At 41.1% G+C, this 23627-nt stretch overlaps 2 protein-coding genes across 10 annotated transcripts in view; one reads left to right on the top strand and one right to left on the bottom strand.

Annotated features, from left to right (window-relative positions):
- The window catches only part of robo1 (roundabout, axon guidance receptor, homolog 1 (Drosophila)), a 228348-nt gene that overhangs the window by 165086 nt on the left and 39635 nt on the right, over nt 1-23627 (top strand). For all 9 annotated transcript variants that reach the window (XM_084951696.1, XM_084951693.1, XM_084951694.1 and 6 more), the window contains one exon: nt 20739-20896. In XM_084951696.1, coding sequence (XP_084807822.1) covers nt 20739-20896 — 158 coding nt within the window. The remainder of the gene's footprint in view (nt 1-20738; nt 20897-23627) is intronic.
- LOC146373448 (uncharacterized) lies at nt 398-3297 on the bottom strand. Its single transcript, XM_084951026.1, has one exon. The coding sequence runs from the start codon at nt 2656-2658 to the stop codon at nt 1963-1965; it is 696 nt and encodes a 231-aa protein (XP_084807152.1). The 5' UTR covers nt 2659-3297; the 3' UTR covers nt 398-1962.

The following is a 23627-nucleotide window of genomic DNA, read 5'->3' as shown; positions in this document are numbered from 1 at the left end:
TGATATGCTTGATCTGAATCCGTACTGACTCTCAGTGAGTAGTTTATGTTTATCTATAAATTTTTCCAGTCTGTTTTTAAACAGTTTTTCAAGAACTTTTGAGAATTGAGGTAGTAAAGAGACAGGCCTGTAGTTTGTGAAATGGTGTTTGTTTCCAGATTTGTATAGAGGTATAACTTTTGCTATTTTCATTCTGTCTGGAAATCGACCACTTTGAAATGATAAATTACAGATGTATGTAAATGGTTTTATAATAGCCTCAGTGACTCTTTTAACCACTATCATATCAATATCATTACAATCCAAAGATTTGTGATTTTTACATTTGACAATTTCAAGAACTTCATTTTCATCAACGGCTGTGAGAAACATAGAATATGGATTTCTGTCAATCAGTGTATCCGGTTTTTCCTGTGCTTTCCCAGGATGAGTGATTGTTCTTGCTAAATTTGGTCCAGCAGTTACAAAGAATTCATTGAGACTATTTGCCACAACATCCATATTGTATTCTTCATGGTCATTACAAATGAAATACTTGGGATAGTTCTTTTGTCCAGTCCCACATTTTATAACACTGTTCAGGATTTCCCATAATCTTTTATTATTATTTCTATTTATATCTAATTGCTTCTTATAGTATTCCTTTTTACTATATCTAAGTATATTAGTTAACCTATTTTTATATCTTTTGTATCTGATTTCAGCATCTTTAGTTCTCGTTCTTAAGAACTCTCTGTATAGAGCATTTTTCTTTATACATGCATTTTGCAGACCTTTTGTTATCCATGGACAGTCCATATATTTCTGTTTCCTACTATATTGCTTTATTGGACAGTTGGTATTGTACAGTAATGTAAATATTCTAAGGAATTCATTATAAGCACTATTAACGTCCTGTTCCTGATATACTTCACCCCAGTTTTCTTTCAATAAATCTTTTTTAAATGCATTCATTCTTTCTTCTGTTCTTACTCGTCTGTACTCTTTTTTACTGTCCATTTTATTGATCTTGTAATTCCTATCATAGATTGTAAAAATTGGAAGATGGTCACTTATGTCGTTAATCAGGAGTCCACTTACAGTCTTATTTTCAATGTCATTTGTAAAAATGTTGTCTATGAGAGTTGCACAATGTGATGTAATCCTGGTAGGTCTAGTAATTTTAGGGAATAGGTTCATACAGTGCATTGTGTTTATAAATTCCTCAGTGGTTTTATGTTTATTTGGGTTTAGCAAATCAATATTGAAGTCTCCACAAATGAAAACTTTTTTGCAAGCTATTTCAATAAATGTTTCTTCTATCCAGTCTTTAAATGTCTCAATACTACTACCTGGAGCTCTGTATATACAGCTAATGATTACATTTTTACTTTTTTCTTTACAAATTTCAACTGTAATACATTCTAGTACATTATCAATCACCATCGTCATCTTTTCCACCACATTAAATTTCAAGGATTTGTCCACATACAAGGCCACTCCTCCTCCTCCTTTGTTTCGCCTAGTTATAAATGTGAATTCATAACCCTCCGGTTCAAAGTCTGTTCCTTTTTCCATATTGATCCAAGTTTCTGATAAGGCAATGACACTAAATGGATGTGAAAACTGGTTAAGATATTCTTTGATATGACTAAAATTAGCATAGAGACTTCTACAGTTAAAGTGGATAATTGATAATTTATTCTCAGTTTTAATCCTCAGATTGTAGTCTTTATTTGTATAGTAGCAGCAATTGTTATTGTTAGATGAGAAGAAGTTGTTGTCTGGATCTATTTCATATTCCAAGTCATGTGTATTGTGATCCATATAGTTAAATGTTTTCAGTTCCAATTGATCATATTCTGCAACTGTCTGACTGATGCAGCTGTTTCTTCCAGATGTATCTGAGTTCTTCCTTCCAGTGTGTGTCATAAGTGAGTGTGTGGTTGTCTGTTACCTTGTTTGCCGTCCAGATCGTGTTGCTCACTGATATTTTTCGAGATCCGCCATATTTTTAATGGTCAGAACTTTGGCTTCCTCTGGTGATCCGTTTAGTTTAATGAATATTTTGCAGTTCGTCGTCCAAGTGCTTTGGATTTTTCCCAGCTTCTTAAGGTGTCGTGCTTTTTTGGCTATTTCAGCGTTGTGTTTAGTTAGATGTTCATTGATAAAGACATTAGATCCTTTTAATTTTCTTCCTTGTTTCAGCAGCGTAATCTTGTGCTTTCGATTTACAAACCTTAATATAATAGCTGGTATGTTGCCGTTCCTCCTGGGAAGAGGGTGGCATGCTTCGACAGAGTTACAGTCCAGGGCAATCCCTTTGGACCGCAGGAAAGCAGCCACCTGTTGTTCTGTGGAGCTAATGTCAAGCTCTCCAGGTTCCTCATTGCTGTCAGCGGTCACCGCCTGAGCGTATGACCGGGGTTTAATATGGAGCCCAGTGATGATGACGTCGTTTATCCTGGAGTATTGTTCCAGGTCAGCGACCTTACTTTCCAGGTATGCAATCTTTTTATCTTTTTCGGCATTTTGGATGCGGAGGAGCTTTACCTCCTCCACAATTTCAATGATATTTTTCTGCTGCAACCTGATAGTAGAAATTTCCTCCATTATGAAGTCAAGAGACTTTTTAATGTCCTCGACTTCCTCAGCTGTCGGTGTCCTCTTCGGCCCCATTTTATCTGGTTACCCTGGTAGCAGGTTCAGTCAGCTGATTCCTCAGTCAGCTGTTAGCCTGGTAACGTGTTGGCTAGCCTGCAATTACCTCGTTAACTCCGTTAGTCCAGTCCAATATCCTGTATCAAAGTCGTAATCCAGCTGAGATAATACCACATTATTGTGTTTGGGAAATGCATACATAATTTTCTAAAACAAATTTACAATAGAGAATATTCTGTGTTTGCTATTAGAAGTGTGGCGGTGGCGACGTTAAATTTTAGTTAATGTTCCTCGAGACGTCAATTGAACAGACTAAATGAGCATTACTGAGAGCACCGCGGTGTGCATGTGAGATTTTGCCTTATGCACAAAAGACTTGTTGCAATTGAGGCAGCTGTTGCACGTACCAACTTAAGTTTAACCATACTTTGAAAGGTTCAGTGATCTTGTTGCTGCTAAAAGCTGGATCTCTTTCTTTCTCTGTCTCCCTGTCAGACTTTTGTCATGTTTTCATGTGATTCATGAATCTCACACGGACTGACCTGGTGAGATTGTTGGTGTGAAATCTCTGGAAAAGTTAACACGGTGTTCATTTACACAATAGATTTTTGAACAGGAGTGTCCCCCTTTAAGTAACTTTTCAAGAATGTATTATAAACATGTTCACAGGGAGTCAACACTGCTTGACACATAATATTGTATTTCCACCTTTTTGATCATTTATTTTCTAATATCAAGTCAGGTTGTCACGATACTAGAATTTCAATCTCGATACTGATACCCAAGAAAATATTCTGTACCATTTTCATTACCATGTGGGACAAAAATGGGGAAAAAAAAAATCAAGAACCATTTTTTATAACATCTATGATGGCGCTTTTTTAAAGTTGACTGATTTAGCGCAAAATAAATAAATAAACAAAAATCATCTTGGTGCCAAAAACAACAACAGTATTTTCAAGTTGTCTGAAGCAGTGCTGTGCTTCTGGTAACTTGGCTCCACATTTTTGTTGCTGTCCTCTTGCTGGTAGACGTTTCTCAGCTCATGTGGGATTTAAGAGAAACATAATAGTTTTGGGGCACAATAATTGTGTTATCCTCGTAAATGAACACTCTCTATTATAACATTACAGACAGCAGGATTGATGGCGCTTGGTGTCTAGCCACCACATTAACATTACCATTTTATTATTAGCCATAGCCGCTAGGCGCTACCTTAATGATAACTTAACAGACAGCTAATGTGGCTATCGGATGAAGGTACTTTCGTCCGCTCCCTTATTTCCACTGCGGTTGTCACAGCCGGTGGAAATATAATCATGTAATTAGCTTGTACGTTGCCGGAGCACTAAAATACACGGCATGAACATAGTAGAAGCAGAGGAGTCTGCTTGCTTCATGTAAATCTTACTGTTGATAAAGATTAGTAAATGCACCAAATTCAAATCATAATGCACACACTAAAGATGTGTTACAGCATAATTCCTGAGAGAAATCAAGAAAAAGATCCACGGAACTTACAGACGTTTAAATGTCTCTCATGTTGGAAGCTGATAGAAATATCCTCCCAGGCAGCTTTTGGCAGACACAGGTCAGCAAGTCAATAGTGGCCAACAGCTCAGCCAGGGGCCACCACACCCTGCAGATACCAATACAATCCAGTATCACACTTCCACTACTCATTACTGCTTCTTTGTTGGTGGTAGTCTGTGAATAGGGCCAGATTGTATTTCCCCAGTGTCCATACTGCTATGGGACAGGAAGAGGCTAAACAGAGCCAATTAGCTTTGATTTCTGGTCAATTAGTTGCTTTTTTCTTCTACATAAGAGTGTATATTATCCTTGGGGAAAGGATGGCTGTCTGGGACTCAGTAGAAGTCTGTGGAGCTCTTGTTGACTGTCCAAAACAAGTGGTCAAACACACTCAGATGAGTAAACAAACAGCAACATGAGATCAAAGAACAAAGGCAAGTTGAATTTTTCAGATGAGTTGTTTTTTGTATTTCCATGAAAGCTCATTCCTGAAATGAAATGACAAATGTAGCTGAATGTAGTTTTAAGATTGCTTCTTGGTACGGAGATATTTTTGGCACATTGTGATGTGCACTAAGACGTGGTTGACATGGGAGGAGAGAACGGTCGGGCTTTGCTGAAAAGGAAATTGAAAAGAAACTGAATACCAGGAGTCAGATTTCATGAAATAATAGCTGTGACAGAAATGGGAAAAGGCAAGGAAGCAGAGAAACCAAGAATGATTTTTCTTCTTGGCTCACAGAAAAAGAGTAAGACGAAGACAAATATATCAGGGCCATAATAAATGTACCATTGTGTAGGCAGTTTAACTCGCATACAGTGCAGTTGGAAGCAAATATTGCTTCTGTCAAACTATTATTGGGAGCTGGAGTTGGCCTTTCAGAGTGGAAATCTTGGACTTGGATTTCTTTGACTACAGTGAAGCACACTGCTGGACTCTCCCTCAGGTCACTTTCATGGATCTTCTACAGGGACTTTTCTCCCTCTGTGTGTGTGTGCCAAGTGAGAGATCAAACAAAGCGATGCATATTGGATCAGGTCCATGTGCACATGGCCTTTTATAGTGACCTGCCAAGGATTCTGCGCCAAAAGAAGGGACTAACTACAAGCCAGTGCTGCTATCTTCTGCTGGGCCTTCAGGCCACAGTTCAAAGGCCTGCTGGCTGGAGCTGTCGGCTCTGTTAGCTTCTTACAGCAAACACACGGACAGTACACAAGTGGTCAAGCTCACATTGTAAGCTACATAAACACATCAACACAGAGAGTGCTCTCTTGCATGCTCATGCATGGACTGGAGTGGGGAAGTATCCATTTTGACTTTAATTGTGTTTTTCTATGCATTAGCCCAGGGCTCATTATGGCCTCATACAGGGCGTGGGTGGATGAGGATACATGCACGAAGCAGTGACAGAGGGCTTTTAGTGGACAGATGAGAAAGTGGAGGGCCTCTTCAGCCTGGGCAGTGCTCTTCTATCTCCTGTGGAGTGGCCATGGATTGCTCTTACTACATCATTCAAGTTGATCACTGCCAGTCCTTACTCCAGCCATTCTAAACAATGGCTTTTGTTAGTGGTGGTAACTCTTTCAAGGACATAATTTGGAGTACATTAGTGGTGCACACAGCTGCGTTTTCACAGCGGTGTTAAAGTTACACGTGTGGTATATGTAATGCAGTATGTGTGCTTGCATGTGCATGTGGCATCTGTAGTGAAACAATGGAAGAATCGGACTGTGTAGCCAGTTGAAATGGATGTCATGGCTCATCTATTCCTACAAGTTGGTTTTTTTTATTATCATTATTATTGTTATTATATAAAGGTAATGTATTTTGGATCAGGAAGTTAAGTTTTCATAGACTGTATCTGTATAATCTTCATTACTGTCCAACATACTCAACATCTGGCCCCGTAATCATTTTCTATTAAATGAGGGAGCAATTAGTGAAAATCCGGAAACATAAATGCATAACAAACACACATAATAAACATTTCCTTAGCAACCCTGACTCCAGTCCAAAATGTGTAACTGGAAATGAGCCAAGAAAATATTCACTCATTTCAGTGTAAAGTTCAAGCTGGTGTCAGAATGCAAACGAGACGAAAAGAAAAATCTGAGTGGCGTCCAAATTTGAATTAAAAAAAATATCCCCTCCCCTCACCCCAATGATTTTGCACGAAACACCCACCACCAGCCACGGACAACTAATAATGTTTTGTCTAAATATGAGTAAAAAAATCTAAAAATTCTGACCTTTAGCCCAAGCACTCTCTTACCCTCAAACGTTATATGGTAGTTTTGAGATTTAATGGTTTTAATTAGTGATATCAGCAGCACGCTTTGATGCTGGACCATTAACGGGAAATGTGCTTCATCTTTTTATGCAGAATTGTATGGATAGAAAATAGGATACGGGACAAAGAGCCCCGGTGAGATCATAACTCATCACTGTGCAAAGACATACAGTATGGCCTTATCTGTCACCACGGAGGGAAGGTGCTGTCATGTGACTGGTTCACTCCCCAGAGACTCCTACTGTATCATGCTTAAGCAAGCACAGTAAACCACTGTGATGTACAGTAAGAGGGTTACTTCTAGGGCCTCGTGCTCATGGTGTGTAGTTAAGGAGGTATGGTAAAATAGATGGTGACAGATGGAGGGTCAGACACTGGGATTGCAAGGACAACACTGGCTGGGTTTTTAGCCACATGATGACAGAGCTGACACTGGAACATCGTCTGGCGTGCTCGAGATGTCTCTGTTTACTAGTCGGGGTTTCCACTCACTTAACTTTGTTGTAGATCTGTCAAAGGGTGAGGTGTCCACTTTAACACCAGTCATTCACAATGCGGTGTTCTCATGTTTTCCAGACTCTGCTCCATTTTTCTTCTGTCATCGTCACTCCGCAGTTACGCTAGTCATTTCAGTATACGGGGATTGAGAGAGATGAACAAATGAGACAAAAACTGACACATATACAAAAGTTAAAAAGAGCGGCAGAGATGAAAAGCAGAGAGAGCTATGCAATAAGGATGGAAGCAGCTAGATAGAGGGGAAATATATTGCCAGTAGTTGCCTCTGAATAATTCATAGGTTCTTCACAATTGAAAAACTGACTGCTTTTTATGATGTCATATTTCACAGCTAGTTTATACTCAGGATGCCCGTAAAAGCCCAGAGACTGAAGGTAGATATTAGAGATGTAGCTGTGATACTTTGATACGGGGTGTGTGTGTGTGTGTGTGGTATTTTCCCTCTCCAACCCAAACATACTGTAACTCTCAGTTCATCTTCCATTAATTAGTCTCTACCCAATGTGTGTATTTACACTGTCTCTGTTTTGATACCTGAACCTTTGCAAATTAACTGTGCAATAAAAATTTGAGTGAGCCGACCTTGGTGTTCAGAGATCTTAGTGTTTTTGACTTTTTGTGTATGCTCCGTGTGAACGCGTTCTCTCATGTCTCAGTAGCTGGTCAACCAAACACTTCAACATCCCTAAAAGCTCCAGTTGACTTGTCTCAAAGCCATTTCTCATGACAAAGAATGCGCACTGAAACCACAGAGTGATTTGAGTGATAAAAGAGGGTCTTGGGTATTGAACTAGAATCCATCTCCACTTCAAAGACTCCCAGTATCCATAGAAGCGTTTGCTATTCTCTGTTGTGCAGGTGTGCTGCCTCCCACAGGCTCTGAACGCCACGGCGCTCTACAGAGATGCTATCTCTCCCAGATACAGACAACATGGTGGGGATTCAAACAATAGAAGGCATGTGGTCTCTGGTACTGCAGGAGGGTTGTGTGTTTGCAATCACTTCAAAAATTGTAGACAGATCCAGTTGTTTGCAAGGGAATGTAATGTTTTATTTTTAACTAAGTTAAAATATGTGCAGTGTTTAGCTGAGTTTTTCTCCCAGCATAATGTGACCCAGGTTTGCTTGTTTCATCCCACATTTCAAAAAGATGCAAATTACAGGGAAGGAAGACTCCCAATTTGCTTTTGCAGCTCTGGCTGTGGTGTATCAGGATCAAACTGCACAGTATTTTGTGCTGTTGAACACCAGCTGTGTAATATCATCTTTCTCATCGTGTTTTTTGTAGTTGATCTGAAACTAGGTGCTAGGGGGCCATACTTCTTTTGAGTCACCGTGTTTCAAAGGAAGCTCCAATTGGCCAGTGTCATAAAACGTCACATGCTAACTTTTCTTGTTGGGACAGAATCATGTCACCCAGATGCTGCTTGTTGTAGCAACGTAACACCAATATACCAAGATAAAAGTAACCGTCAAGCTTTGTCAGGCTGATATTGTATTGTCCAATTCCAGTGTTGCATATTGCAGTTGAGCTGCACTATGCCAAAATCCCTGTGCTCAAGAAAAATAGTGAAGGAATGTTTTATTGATGTCACCCTTATGGCTTCTGCCTCCAGGCAGGTCTAACCCACATAATATGAACTCTGAATTATTTTGCTTTTCTCCACAACAAACTGCCCTCATCTGGCGCTCCAGAGGGCAACAAGCCCTGTCACATCCTGACTCCGATTTTTTTTTTCTTTTTTTCCCCTTTTTTTCTTTTTTGCACAATGTAGCTTTTTAGTAGTACGGTCTCTTATCAAAGATTTGTTGGCATTTTTTGTACCTGGTAGAAACCAAACATGGGTTTATTCTGTGATTACCTCCGCGGGGAGGCGGCGGCAGTATTTTGTGAGGCATGTTAGATGTTAGGTCTTATCTCAGGAGAGCTGGGAGGAATGGAGGTAGTTTATCTGCTCGCTGAGTCTTTACCTCTGCAAATGAGATTGTTAGTTTGTTGGAGAGATACTGAGGGAGCGGATGATGGTTGTGGGGGCTTCTTGTCTTGCTTGTTGATTTCACAATCACATGCTCTGTTTTGCCAAGGGACAGTTTCAGAGTTTTCATGTTTTACACCGCAGCTCCACTGCTCTATTAGTTCACTGAAGCAGTTGGGTTAGCAAGTGCTAATGAGTTGTATTACTGACCACGCAACCTGGCAGCTTTGAACACAACGTTCTGTGTGTACACGTGGCTTCTGACCTAAAATGCGCTCCTCATCTAGCAGCCGGCAACACACAGTATGCCACCATGCTGAATGTCTTTAAGTTATATTTCACCTATAGCTGAGTGTTTGTTCCCCTCTTAAATAATCCAGACTGCCAAGATTTAAATGGTGTTCACACGAACTCTTATTTCACCAGTTCTTGCCTCTCACAGACTCATTTGTACAACACACCCCAGTTGGTGCTTTAGCTACCCAGCTCATACATCTTTGCTTCTCCCTTTTGGCAGAAAATTCAAACATCTGCCACCCCCACCCCCCCAAACACTCCTCTGCCTTTCTGCCTTCCATTCCCTTATCCTTCTTATCGGCCGACCAGTTCTTTCTCCTTCATTTCTTAAATTTCCTTTCCTCTTGCTCATTGCCCCTCCACTGCACCAGATGGGCTCCTCTCTTGCTTTCAGGATAATTTGTCTATGATGCATGGGGGCTTTGGGCTGACCACATGCCTTTGGATATTGGGAATGGCATCCGTGTTGAGTAGGATTTTTTTTTTAATGAAGAGGTGAAAGAGAGGTTGCACTTCTGTTGTCTGTCAGCAAAATAGTTCAGAAGATGAGGAAAGAAGAAAGGCTCTCAGTGTTTCAAATTAAAGGAATACATAAAATACTCTTAAATGATTAATAAAGACAGAAAGTCAAAGAAACAATTTAGAAAACAAAAAGAAAATGACAAAAACAACAACAGAAAGAAGAACCAGCAGGATAAGCTGCCCTTATTAAAAGACAGTTGAAACATCCCTGATCTTTAATAAGTCCATTACATTGTACAGTTGATGGGTTTTACACCATCCTTGTCACTGCTTTTCTTCTTCCCAAAAGGATTAACTGCCAGAGGAAATTTCTTTAGTGTGATTAGATGTTCATAGATGAATTTTTCACGTCTGTGTTTTGAAGACTCATCTCCAACTGTATTGCAAAGAAAGCCTGCAGGGAATGGGGCTCAAAAGATATGAGACCAGTATTTAGTATTATCCTTTGCTGTCACCCAATGAGGCCAGGATATGTCTATCATCTCTGAGCAATTTTCCCTCTTATATTTTCTATTTTGAGAATTTCCAATTACGAATCACTTAATAGCTTTATCGCACGTGGTTTTATAACTTTGTGTCACATCACGTAGGTGTAACAATTTTACAGGACAAACATGATGTTAAACCATGTGATTTTAATAGACACTTATTGTTTTCTTTAATCAGATATATTTTTCTTGAAAATTATATTTAAGAAAAAGTCAAACAAATCTTCTTTGTGAAAAATGAGCTTCACGACAGCATTGTCTCTGAATGACTTCAGTTAAAATATAATTAACAAAATCAAACTCCCCACATAAAATTTGTTTAGGTGGAAAACACTGCGACACTCAGCTTTGTTCTAGTCTCAGGATACCAAGCTTGAAAATTCAGTCTATGCAACAGGCATGCATTGCCACAGAGGTGGAAAAGATTCTGCTCCCACCTCTATAAATCTACTATAAGGCTACTGCGCCAACTCTGTGAGTGCAGTAGCCTTAAATTTCCACTTCTACGGGGCTTGGCTTTGTACCCTGGGGAGACTATCATAAATCAGCTCAGTAGGATGTTTCAGGCATGTTAACAGTAGCAAAGTATCCCATAAAACAAAGAAGAAAAACTATGACAAAACATTTCTTTTGTCTGCACGCTCAATCCTGTGAAAATTTAAATTTGGAAAATGGGGGACTTATCAGTCTTGAAACCTTACACACTGTCAATTTCACAGAGATCAGGTTAATTTCTGGCACATTTACAAAACCTTCTCTTTGGTATCAGCAAAGCTCGATATTGCATGTTGGACAAGTTGACAAGCGTAGTGAAAAGCTATAGCGCCAAAGTATCTGGCAGCGATCACAGGAGTACGCACTTAGTAGGCAAGTGCTAAAGATGAAATTTCAACTCTATGTTTCTGTTTGGCACACCGTATCTGACAGCATTCCCTCATTCCATTCCTTTCGGCAACACTTCCCACTGTAACAGATCTCCTCTTAGATATGATGTGGACATCTTTTCATCTTCTCAGGGTCCATCTGGGAAAGTTTAGGGTCCATGTGGAAACCATTGAAATGGGGACGGCAACTGATCAGAGAAAGATGTGCCCCTCTGGAGCTGCAGCACATGTTTGGATACCAGTACCCTCATTTGCTTTGTCTCACCCTCTTTAACATTCCTGTGCCCTATATCTCTATCCCCTTACCCCCACTTCCCAACTTTTACTTAACCTCTACAAGCTCTTCCTGTCTTTGTCGCTCTTCCTTCTTCCTTTCCTCTTTTCCCATCTCCTCTGTCCCTGGTAAAGTGATTGGTGAGGGAACGGGATAGTGGAAATGAAAGTGGCCATGACGAAAGGCTAAGAGATCTGCTGTAACATTACATTGGACTCCCTAGCGTTTTTTTTTTTTTTCTTTCACCATTTTCCTCAGCGCCTGACGGTTTCCCTCGACGCAGCCACTATCACATTACTCCTCCCCAGTCACCTCTGCAACACCAACTGATGTAATTCCAGTTTATAGTTCAGACCGACCAAGACACTGCAACAATCGCTCACTCCTACTGTTTCCTAAACCTCCAACAAATTAGACTTTCATTGGAAACTAAGGGTATTAGGCTAAGATTTCCATTACACCAATTTAAGATGAAAGGCTGAATTCTAACTTTTCAGCTTTGAATTAGTGTGTTTGACATATGCTACAAAGGCATCGGTGAAGTTGTGTGTATGCTGGATCTCATTAAGCATGCATTAATAAGGCGTAGTCTAAACAGACTGGCAGCAAAGTGAGTCAGGAAAACTAAAACCCAAGCAAACACATGAGCACTCATATAAACACACTAGATTCTTCAGTATATAAGACAATGGGAGGTTCAGCCAACGCATGGTAAGCAGGGGCTGTTTAATATTTGTGATTTCCATTAACACTCACATGAAGCATAGCCAGAAACTCAGTCACTGTAAACATCACATCCCTCTTTTAACATCAGGATCTCATTCCCCTCACCACGGTGCTGTTTGCACAGCACTGCTATAGAATACCTCTGCATCCGTGTCCATTAGTCTCTGCTGTTATAGCTGATATAGCTTTGTTTTGGGAAGATGGGCAAGAGATTGGAACGAGTATGATTATCTGGTTGTGAGATCTCAGGATAATAGAGAAGTGAAAAGATTTGCAGCAGATGTTTGTGTTTTAAAATCTCTGACAGGGCCTCACAAAGGGTCAGATGGCACTCTACGGGAAAGCATGCTGTGTTTACGGATGTAATTTCTCTGATGTGTGCTAGCTGCAGTGGACAGCCTGATCTTACAGTACCTCTTTGAGCCCAGGATCATGAGTTTTCCACCCTGTGCAAATAAGCCCGTGTCATTGCACGTCACATCAAATCAGGATTATTTGTGATGACCGTGCTGTCCTGATTGGTAGTAATTAGTTTATGCGTAACTGTATTTTCCCTCTCGTTTTGACACGCACGGTACACAGATGAACACGTAAACAAATGCACGAGTAAAAACAGACAAGCACACGGATCTCTGTTCTGCAGCAGGAAGGAAAACAAGTTGCCTCACATCCCCTTTCTCACCACTCATGCTCAAGGGTCTCATGGCTGGTCTTGGTCCTACACAGCTTCTTTGTCATCACAGAGATGAGGAGGGGTCAGATTTGGAGGAGAGGCTGACGAGGTCCTGCTCCTTGGGGGATGGGGCTCCAAGTGCCAGGAATGTTAATTGGGAAGATTGTTTTAATAAGGTTCTCATCTTTGCAGATGCTGGGAGAGGGTTAGCTGCTGGGGCCACACAGACAGGAGGGCAGCTCACAGCGCGATATAGTCAGAAAACATAACTGACACAATGTGAACTAAGCCGTGTTAGACACATAGTGGGATTTAGGCACTTGTGGATAGAGATATTCCATGGCTCTTGGCATGTTTATGCCTGCTTTTCTCGAAGTAAAGGGATTTACTATAATGAGCATTCTGTGGTGACAAATGTGTGATCTGCATATCCTCACCAGTTGTGTGTTGTGTAAAATCCTATTACACTGTGAAGACTCAGACTAGCACAGTCTAGCTTGAGCACAGGGTGAGAAGAAAGAACAGCAGCGAGTGAAACTATAAACGCAACGAGAGGGAGAAAAGAGTTCATAAAGGATCAGTTCACCCAAGCAGCAAAATAACACATTTTCTCACTTACTTCAAGTAGTATCTCATTGTGCGTATATGTGGTTTGAGGTTTTGAGATCCATCTTTGAGATTTCTGCCTCTACCCATGAGTACAAAGTAACCGAATTTTGGTTTTTGGTGCTCACAGTGCTGAAGAATTACATTTAAAAAATTTAAAAGCTTAATGTCTTTTCAATGTCTTTTCCATAATAATAAATAATAATAAATCTAGAGAATTCTTTTAGGATCTACATTATGCAGTTTTAATAGAAAGCATTTAGAAGCCACAGTAAGACTTCAATTCAGAGAAATGACAAGCAGGGCTGCAATATGTCTCTCTGTTGTGTTTGAGAGGGAGAAAGAGCCAAAGAATGAGCGAGCACACAGTACAGGTGTACCTGCTTGTGTGGACGATAGTGTTACACCTGTTCTTTTTTTATCTGTGTGCAGAGAGCTACAGGCTCGGGGCTATACAGTGAGTGGTGAGAGTTAAGTTACACCAGTTCTCAGTTCCTCGTCTTCCTCTGGATGCAAAGCTCCACCTATAGACACGATTATGAATACAAAGTAGAAGTTTTACTCAGATGACGTTCATTTAAAAGTAGAGCACAGTCCAGTGAGGCTGGACAAATCCCGAACCTACTAGTTAGGTGTGCACAGAATTGCTATAGTGGTAATTAAGTGATCTATTGTCAAAAGTGAAGGTAAATCACTGCTCATAAAGTGTATTCATTTACTTTTTTCTCCCATCTTTCTCCCTCATTATTATTTTAGTGCATAGTGAAACTTCCAAACCAGCAAGAATGGAAAAAGCATGAATTCCACTAGAAGCAGCATAATGCTTTGGAAAAGTGTTTGGCATTTTTTTAAGCTTGACCAGTACTGATACTGATTTGAGTGCATTTAATACCCACAATATCTGATGCAGTTTCCACAACAGGTAACAGGCTCTCCCTGAGAATCCAAACAGCCTTGATTACTTTCATATGTAGACAGTGAGTGATCTGTCAGCTCACAAATCCACAAGGAGCTTGTCAATGTTTTTCAGTCATTAAATGAAAATGCGATAATCCTATACAGATGTTTATTGCACAGCTTGCATTGTGGCAGTGGGTGTTCTTATCTGGATTTTATTGGATTTGTATTTTTTTTTCCTTTTTCACAACTTTTTTGGGCCGAAAGAGTTGTTCTCGAGTTTTCTTTTCTTTTTTTTTTTTTTTTCTTTCCTCTGACATTCCTGGCTTTGCTGCCCCGGCACTTGAAACACTCTTTATTTTAGTCCAACTCGTGCTCACCCAGCACTCCAATCAGACAGGCACTGTTTATTGAACTATGAGGTGCCAAGTCACTCACTCACTCAGTCACTCACATAAACCTGCTTCCCCGCTGCCCTCTGTGCCTTTTGCCATGTTCGCCAAACGCCATCTCGCTCTCCAAGCCTGACGAGAAGACTTATGACCATTTAAACAAACACAGGCACTCAATGGCCTCTCTGTCTGTGCGGCTGTGGGGCAGAATTTCCTTTATGTGGTGCATGTGTGCGCGCCTGTGTGTGAGCACATGTTTGTGTTCTTTATGTACGGACATAATTACTGTTGGATACTGCTGCACATGAGGCCTACATGTGCGTGTTAAAGTGTGTAGAGGGTGAGGTGCTGAGATTGAACCCTCTGCATTGGCAGCTTCGCTGGGCCAGAGCAAGCTCGGACAAGCCCTCTGGTGTGTCACCTAAGGGTTCGCAAAGCCATCTGCCCTGCCTGCCAGTGTCAGTTACTGAAATCACTTGGCCTAGTGTAATAAAAATGCCTTTATCCAACACGCGCAAACACATCGGCTAAGCTGGCATATTTCCCTACATGGCTTGGTTTGTATTTATGTGTCTGTGTGTCACCCTCAACAAACCAGTTGTTGAGAAATCTTCCAGTAATGTTAAACCGCAGTGATTCCTCCTTTGTATCTTGATACCAAAGACAAGTAAGACAAGCTGTGAATACATGTTGAGGGCTGTGCCTGAGTTTTCTTTGTTTACAAAAGGACTCCCATACTTTATTGTTCAAGCTAGTTCTGTTTGTAAGAGTAATCGGGACATCCTGTCTCTGCTCCGTGACATGACATCACATTCTGTAGGATGACCTCATGATGTTTGGGGCGTGCAGGTGCAAACCCTAAAGGCCAGTGGGGTAATAGTCCTTCTGCTCTTGTTGACATATTTACGGGTGTGCATGAGATATCCTACGGTCAACCATGCACATAGGCTGTCAAGCATTTTTACTGACGCAGATGTGACCTCATACTGAATGTCACGGTTGTCTGGGGAGCTTTGATTGGTTTCTATGTGATTTATAAACCCAGAATTTAAATATAAATGCGAAAGCTATGAATCAATTCTTTAAAGAACAAAACATTTACAAGTGGAAAATCTGTGATGGCTTCACGATGATGTCAGCTCTTTTTTTCAGCTGCCCTGTTTGTCAGTTTTTATCTCTGTATTTGGATATATATTCATGAGTTGGAAGTTTGTATCTGCAATCATCTGTCCTAGACAGCATTATCTGCCTGCTGTTGGACAGACGGATAAGACTTTCTGCACGGTGGGCAAGAGGAAATAAGCTCAGAGCAGAAGAACACCAGTCAGATCCAGAAAGAGAGGCGCGTCTGCTGTGTCCAGTCTCTACTCTCTGGTGGTGGAGTCAGAGGGGAGCAAAGAAACAAGGAGGCGGGAGGCAGTGATTCTCCAGAGTGCACCAGGAGTCCTGTTATATCTTCACACCCACCAGCAAAAAAACAGATTTATACAGTGCAAGCAGAGACACACAGTATGCACGCCTCTGGCAAATTATCCACCTGCAACAGCCTTTGCAGTGGAGTGCCATGGGTTAACACACCATTGCTATAAGCCTGTCTTTGATGTAAGCCGCTCAATGTGTGTGAGCCGAGAGAGAGGTAAGATAAGGGGGTCAAATGCTGAGAGGGGGGAGAGAAATTTAAAGACAAAGTTGGAGATGCATTGAGTGAGCGAATGAGCGCTGTCTGTATCGCAGGACAGAGCCGGAGGCAAGGTGAAGAGCATCAGTACGGAAGCATACAACAGAGCCACACTGTGATTAGGCCAGGTTTGTGCTTATGGTGTAAACAACACTCATGATGGGGCAGAGGATTTATGTTGAATAGTCAGTAGAAATGGACTGGAGGGGAGCTCATCCACTATAAGCTTTAGTTTAATGCACATAAATCTGTTATTTGACCAGAAAAGAAGAGATTTAGTGGATGTTTTCTTTCTTTACATGTAAACTATTATTCAATATTTCCATTTTTTTAAACATTTCTTATGTACATATTTTGCGTGTACAAAGACTTTCACATCTCAATCATGTTGAATCATAGAGACACTTTAATAGTAAATACTCCTGCAGTGCAAAATAAAAAAAACAATGCATTTCTGCTACAGCTGAGGATTTAAGCAGTCACCTATAACCAGGAACATCTGGGGCTGCTTAGCCATTTGATATTTTTCTTGGTGTTCGCTGCGCTGCACATTCATCTCTGTCTAATATCCTCAGGTAGTATTTGATGATATTTGGCCTCTGATAGCCCGACAATGTTGCAGCTTGTGAACTTGAACTACCTTGAGGGAACCAGGATGGATAAAAAAGGAAGCGGTCTTGCATTATACATTGAGCAGAGTCTCTTCTTCCTTTTGTTTCTACTTTTCTTCTTCTTCTCATTAATTCACTTTCTCCTCTCCTGTCATTCCCTCTGCTTCTGTTGTGGAGATAGCCATGTCCATTCTGTTTTGAGGAAAAAGCCAAAGGCGAGACCCACGCTGTGCTCTGTGTCTCTGTGGGATTGAGTGTGGGTGCCTTCTGATAAACCTTTAATTCCCTGGTGGGTCTGTTTTTTCTATCCCTCTAAAGATTTGTGAAGAGCTTGTTTTACTTGGTTTAATTTCCTCAGAACAAAGCTCATCTGATCTTCCCACCCAGACTGGTGTGTGGCATTAAGTCTTCATTTTCATTAATGTTGGAGGGCAGCACGGGAATCTCATTTTAATTTGACATTTAAACATCTGTTTTCAATTTCCTGAGGAAAAGAGTGTGTGTTTATGTGTGTGACTGAGCGTGTGTGTGTATGTGTGTGTGCGCACGCATTTGTGTGGGTGGACAGGGGATAGCTTATGGGGGTGATGAACCAGTTAGTTTTCAGAACTGAGAGCAGCCATCTCAGCTGACCTTTAAAGGAGGGTTTGAATGCAAGAAATGATGGCAGCTAATTGCATTAGCTTCAACACAGCTCCAATTTGCTACTGTGGACCTGGAGACAGCTTTATTATACAGTACAATATAGCCCAACAGATGTTTGCCACTACAAGCTAAGACGCTGCTTTGATGAATGATTTTTTTCCCCCCTTTTTTATGCATAGTCAGCTATTTGTCTTGCAGCAAGCCATGTCAGCCAGGTGAGGTAAAACATGTTTTATTCTTCCACTCCTGAAAAGAGGAAATGCAGGGCAGAATGCATCCCTTTACCTTGACAAAGCGTATTGATATCTGTCCAGGTCCGGATATCCACTCTGTTCCATCCCATCATCAGCATATTTGTGCAAATCCAGGACGGACAAAGAGGCGTCTTCATGCTGGGACCTGTGACTTTGGCTCATTTCCACATATTAAGCTACAAACTGAAAATCTCTCTGTACACGCATACACTCTCTCTCTCTCTCTCTCTCTCACACACACACACTGAGTTTGGCCCCTCTGTTAATAGCCCAGGAAATATTATCTGCAAGGGGACAGCTGCAGGCTCACTAGAGAGACAGAATGGTAGAGTAGGCTCATTATCCCAAACACAGATACAGCCTGCACCGCACACACTTACAGGACAGCACGTAGTGTGAGCGCCTTGCATCACTTTTTTTTCCCCCCCCCCAGAATTCTGGGTCCCAAAACAGGAGCTGTAAGGGGCGAGCAGGGATATATGTGAATACAGGAAGGAGCAATACTGGATCTTTTATTTACATGAGTTGGAGGGGGCAGGCAAAATGATTCTGCCACAGCCCCAGATCTGATTGGGCTTCTGGGGAAAGAGTTGGGGCTTTGTACCCCATCCAGATTTCGGTCTGTCTGTCGATCTCACAGACTGTCTGGCTGCCTCTGTCTCCCTCTTGCTCACTCCTCCTCAATCCCAGAGGATTTTGTTTTCCACTACGCAGATGTTCCGCGTTGTCTGCTGTGCTGCACTCAGCTGTGTTTATAACAAAGAGGTGTTGGTTTGGAGGTGGAGAAAGGCCGTGAGGTGGGGGAGTGAGTGCCGTTGAAGGGGGGTGATCACTGCACTGTTGGTGTAAACATTGAATGATGCCAGCTCTCCCTCGGGCCTCCAACAAGTCAATATAGCATCGTTTTTCCCTCTTTTCCTCCGAGCATATCATTCTTTATTTTCCAGAGGGACAGATGCCTGTGAATATTAGCTAAAAGAGATACAGTGAGCTCAGCAGGGAAAGTAGAGACACAGTGAGAGAAGACGGTGTGTAATTAAGGTCACAGTTAACTGAAGTCACGCTCCCTGGCACTGAAAGACTGTATTTACCTCAAAGGAAAAATATGATTTCCCTCATATCTTCAATGTACAGATTCTTGATCAATATCAATCACTGTCTCCAACTGATGCAGCATATTTATACCTTGGTACATTAGGTTGACTTTTACAATAATCCTCTTAAGGACAAGCTGGATTTGCTGATACAAACAGAGACAGTTTCTTCAGATGGAGCTGGTGCTCTAATGGATCGGATGTTTGGTGTTTACATTCCCGAATGACTCGATCTGCTGTTAACCATACAGCATGAACTCGGCACACAGCTGCACTGTTGAGTGTGAGATGAATTAGAGTGAGAGGCTGAAAATTTAGGGAGTTACACACGTAATTGCCTTTCAACTGTATACAGCACAGTGTGTATAGACCTGTGGACCCATGCCTTCTCTTGATGGTGCAATGGCGAATAACTCACAAAATATCCAGTGAATGCTTTTTCTTTGTTCCTGATAAATGCTGCCGCATGCTTTGGAATTTAGATGCTTCTGGGGAGGCGTGGGTGTGATTAGGCAACAGGACTGTGGAAGCTATTACAGGCCATCTTCCTCTAAAACAAAGTTCCTTTTAATGGATTGAATACTCAGTGTTACAAGAAACAGAGAGCAGTATCTGGGCCTGCCAATGACCAATTAAGTGCTTAAAGGGTTTAGTCAGGAATTTGTAGGCTGTCAGTAGGTGAGGGGTCCTTCGGTGAGCATGACTTTGATCTGTGACTGAGGTGACTTTAGAGCAAGCTAAGGAGCCTGAGACAAAAAGATAGCTAAAGTGCAACTTTTATCCTCAAAATGCAGACAGAACAACTTGCACATCATTTTCAGGTTTTACCTACAGATAGCAATGCACACGCACACAGTGCCTTGATCTTCCCTACTCTGTGTGTGGCCTGAATTTCAGGATACAGACACTGTTTTTATATATTTTATATGTATATATGCATTGGAGCTGGAAACATGATTACTGGCACACACTGTCTGCCAAAAGGAGCTTGTTGCTTTTTCATAACCTTCTCTCCGCTCAATAAACCTCCAGTTTATCTTTAACACTGCACATTATGAGCTCATTGATATGAAGTTTGTCTGCCTCTCAGAAAGTGGATTTGCATTGATCTACTTTGTTGCGACGTCCACTTATTAATGATATTAATCTACTAGTCTGATTAGGCAGGGAGGCAAAGACTAATGATTTTAGGTGCAGCCACGTATACAGAACTACTCAGTTCATATTTTAAAACCTCCACATCTATTCGTTATCAAATTACTCTCCACCAGAAATAATTAAATGACAAACAGTGGAACTCGTGTATCCAAAAAAAATCAAAATCCATGGCTGTGTCATCTATTTTAAAGCACTCCAGCAGGGAAAATCAAAAAGACAGGAGTGGCAGTGATCTACGGTCAGCTTTCAAGCATGTTAAAATAGAATGGGTGCATGAATTCAGAATATCTAAATATGAAAGGTCAAGGAGAGATGAAGATGCACTCTTTAGTACACAATGATCCTCTGCATGGAGTAAATCAGAAGCGAGATATGCTCAACATTTTGTCATTTGATGCAGAGCCAGTTTTGTGTGTTAAGACAACTTGACTTAAAGTGTTGTTTTTTTTGTTGTTGTTGTTTTTTTAAAAAAGCACCTCAATAGCGTGCTTCTTTCGTTCTTCCTTTTTCATACCATCCCCAGAGGGAAACATTTTAGCATTTCATTAAATGTTTCCCTTTTTTGTGTGTTTTCTCGTAGTTCTACGTGACGACTTCAGACAAAACCCTGCAGATGTGATTGTGGCAGCGGGGGAGCCGGCAGTCCTGGAGTGTCAACCTCCTCGTGGACATCCTGAACCCACCATATCATGGAAAAAAGATGGAGTGAATATTGATGACAGAGATGAGAGAATCACTGTAAGTAACTGTTATCGCTGACGTGTACTGAAGCTTAGAGACTGCTTTGTATATGTCTGTTTAAATCTATGAGAGAGAATGACCTAGTACTCTAGGTCAAGTCATTACCACCACCTCAGCGTTTGTTGAAAGATTGATTTGTTCGGCTCATTATTCACAAATAGCAATTCCCAAACCCAAAATACCCAATCTTGATGCCTTCTGTACTTAATAACTGAGGTATGGAATTAGTCTTGCTCCATTAGCTGGCAGCATTGCATTGATTAGGGATGGCCTACTGGTGAAATCAACCAGGAGAAGTGTAGATCAGGAGGGAGAAATGAGCTGACTGGAATCGAAGAAAGTTGCACTCAGCAGCAGCAGGACTGACTGCAGAATCAAAACAACAACAATCTGCATTTACAACCAAACCACCAATTATTCAGTTTAATTAAAATAGCAAACAGGCCAGCACAACAGTATCAGTCAGCTCTACATGCTTGCTTACTGAAGATGTTTCTTGATTATCCCTAGCTTAAACACTTTGTAGCAAACACAAGTTTGTGTCTGTAGTAATTGTTCTTGAGCAGGACATTTTATTTGGGTTTAATTATACTGCGCTCGCTAGAAGTAAGTTAAACTCAGCAGTTGGCTAACATAAGCAGGCAGTGAGTAGGCAGTAGTTAGTAGTGCGCCTGGATCACATTTTAACAATCTGACTAGATGGATTTTAAGATTCTGGCTGCACATTGTACAATTTTTAGGCAATCAAAGAGTTTGGCCCCCCAAGTGCTGAACTTCACTGTACAGTCGTGGAAAATCTAATCTTACCCAGATAATAAATATAAGCTACTAATAAAGATGTTCCACTCAGTATGCCTGCAGTCTGTCGCTGAAAAACCAGCCTGGGCTACTTGTGCACAATAAAATAAAACTTTCTGGGCAGGTCAGAATTGTGATTTATCGCTGCTGGCTATCTTTAGCGGAGAGCTGTTCATGACTAAACACAGTTTTGCACAGTGAGGGTGAGTTGAGGTTGGATATATTGAGCCCCAACCTCTTTAACAGTGTAGCTGTTCTTTCTCAGTTTTTTTTCCTAAGCTGCACATTCAGGAAATCTGGACGCTGCACAGCATAATTGAAAGAAACAAGCGCATAATCTGGTTTAAAGAGAATTAAATCATATCTGTCTCTGAGTTTAGTCAGTTGTCATTGAGGAGCACGAAAATTTCACTACACAGTGGACCTTGTTGACTGGAGGAATTTAGTGTAGTATTTGCACATTCATATAGTGCATATCTGGCCATTGTATGCACAGCAGCTATCTTTGCCCGCTGTTGCATCACAGATAGTGTTCTCTCCTTAAACTGACATCAAAACTATTCATGTTCAACATTTGATCTTCTGTAAAATAAAAGGAATGTTAATCTCTGTCATCCTTTACCCTTTCAGTTTTGGTTATTATCTACTGGACTACCTCATACTTTGAAGATAAAGCAGTCCTGTTTCATCTCCGTGTCATGCATGCCTCACACACACGTTCTTCCACCTAATCATGTTTGTGCCTATTTAAGAACAACACGGATAAACTGTTCCTGTTTCTGCAATAATACTGATTTTACACCCAGAATAGTGGAAGCTATGACTTATTCTTACTGCAGTATATGAGATTTTGTCCGCTGTTGGATGAAATTCTCTGAGTAAACGTTTTCAATACTGCTGCTTAATGACTCAGTTGTGTCCTTGTAGCTTGGAGCAATGTTGGGCCTTCTGAAGAACTAAAAACAGTCTGGACCAGCTGGTGTTGCTCACTGTAAACTTCCTGTCAAGTACAAAACCGTACAGATTGAGTGTTCCCAAATGACCACTTTAAAAGTAGCGCCAGACGTCATGAATGGCAATCGGAATATGTGTAATCAACTGTGGTGACAGATGTTAACAGATCAAGTTGTATTAGAAATAGAAAAATCTTACGGCAAGCTTGTTTATGGTATAGTAAATTTGGTTGCAATGAATGACCATAGAGGGAGAAGCAGAGGTCTTTTTAATGTAATGAACAGCTGAGCTCGTCAAACCCCACCCCATCTAGTCTGCATTGTTATGTTTGTTTCAATCCACTTCTCCCACCATGCAGCATGCTTAAACGTGCAGTCTCCTTGGTGATCACTGTTGATCAGAGCAAGGTCCCAAACCACCTGCAGTGGGGATTTTGTCTCTGCACTGCACTTTATACTGGGTTTGGGATGGCTTGGATTTACTGGATATAGCTTAAAAAGGAGGGAATGAACTCCAGAAAGGAAGAGAGAGCGCACGGAATTCTTCTATGTTCTATCTATTTTAGCCAGCTATACGTAAACACCTACTGCACACTGCGTGCCGTGACACACATGGATCCAGCACGGCATTAAAACCACCTGCCTGATATTGTATACGTCCCTACTTTGTGCGCCATTTCACATATATTCATGACTTCATGCGAAAGGTTTCCCACAGCCATAAAAAGTAAGTTACCCTGCTGCTGTGCCACTAGCAGCAGCTGGCCACATCCCTCTCAACTCTGTCTAAATGGTCTTCCAGGAACAATAAGGGAGGGAAAACTAAATAGAAAAAGAGAAAATGCCAGTATTTAAGCCTAGACCATTGTCTCGTTAGAGAGAGAGAGTCTGCCGGCAGCATCATAAATGGCCAAAATGCAGCACATTGTCCTTCTCGTTTTGTGCTGTAGTTGTGGCTAATTATCGGCCTGGAAAAT

This window comes from Perissodus microlepis, chromosome 14, assembly GCF_051167445.1.
Source record: "Perissodus microlepis isolate ML-2025 ecotype Zambia chromosome 14, ASM5116744v1, whole genome shotgun sequence".
NCBI lineage: Eukaryota > Metazoa > Chordata > Actinopteri > Cichliformes > Cichlidae > Perissodus > Perissodus microlepis.
Note: the sequence above shows the minus strand (reverse complement) of the source record. Positions and strands in the feature narration are given on the sequence as shown.

Excerpts from the sequence above, each read along its gene's own strand:
- LOC146373448 (XM_084951026.1), bottom strand. The coding sequence starts at position 2,658 with ATGGGGCCGAAGAGGACACCGACAGCTGAGGAAGTCGAGGACATTAAA.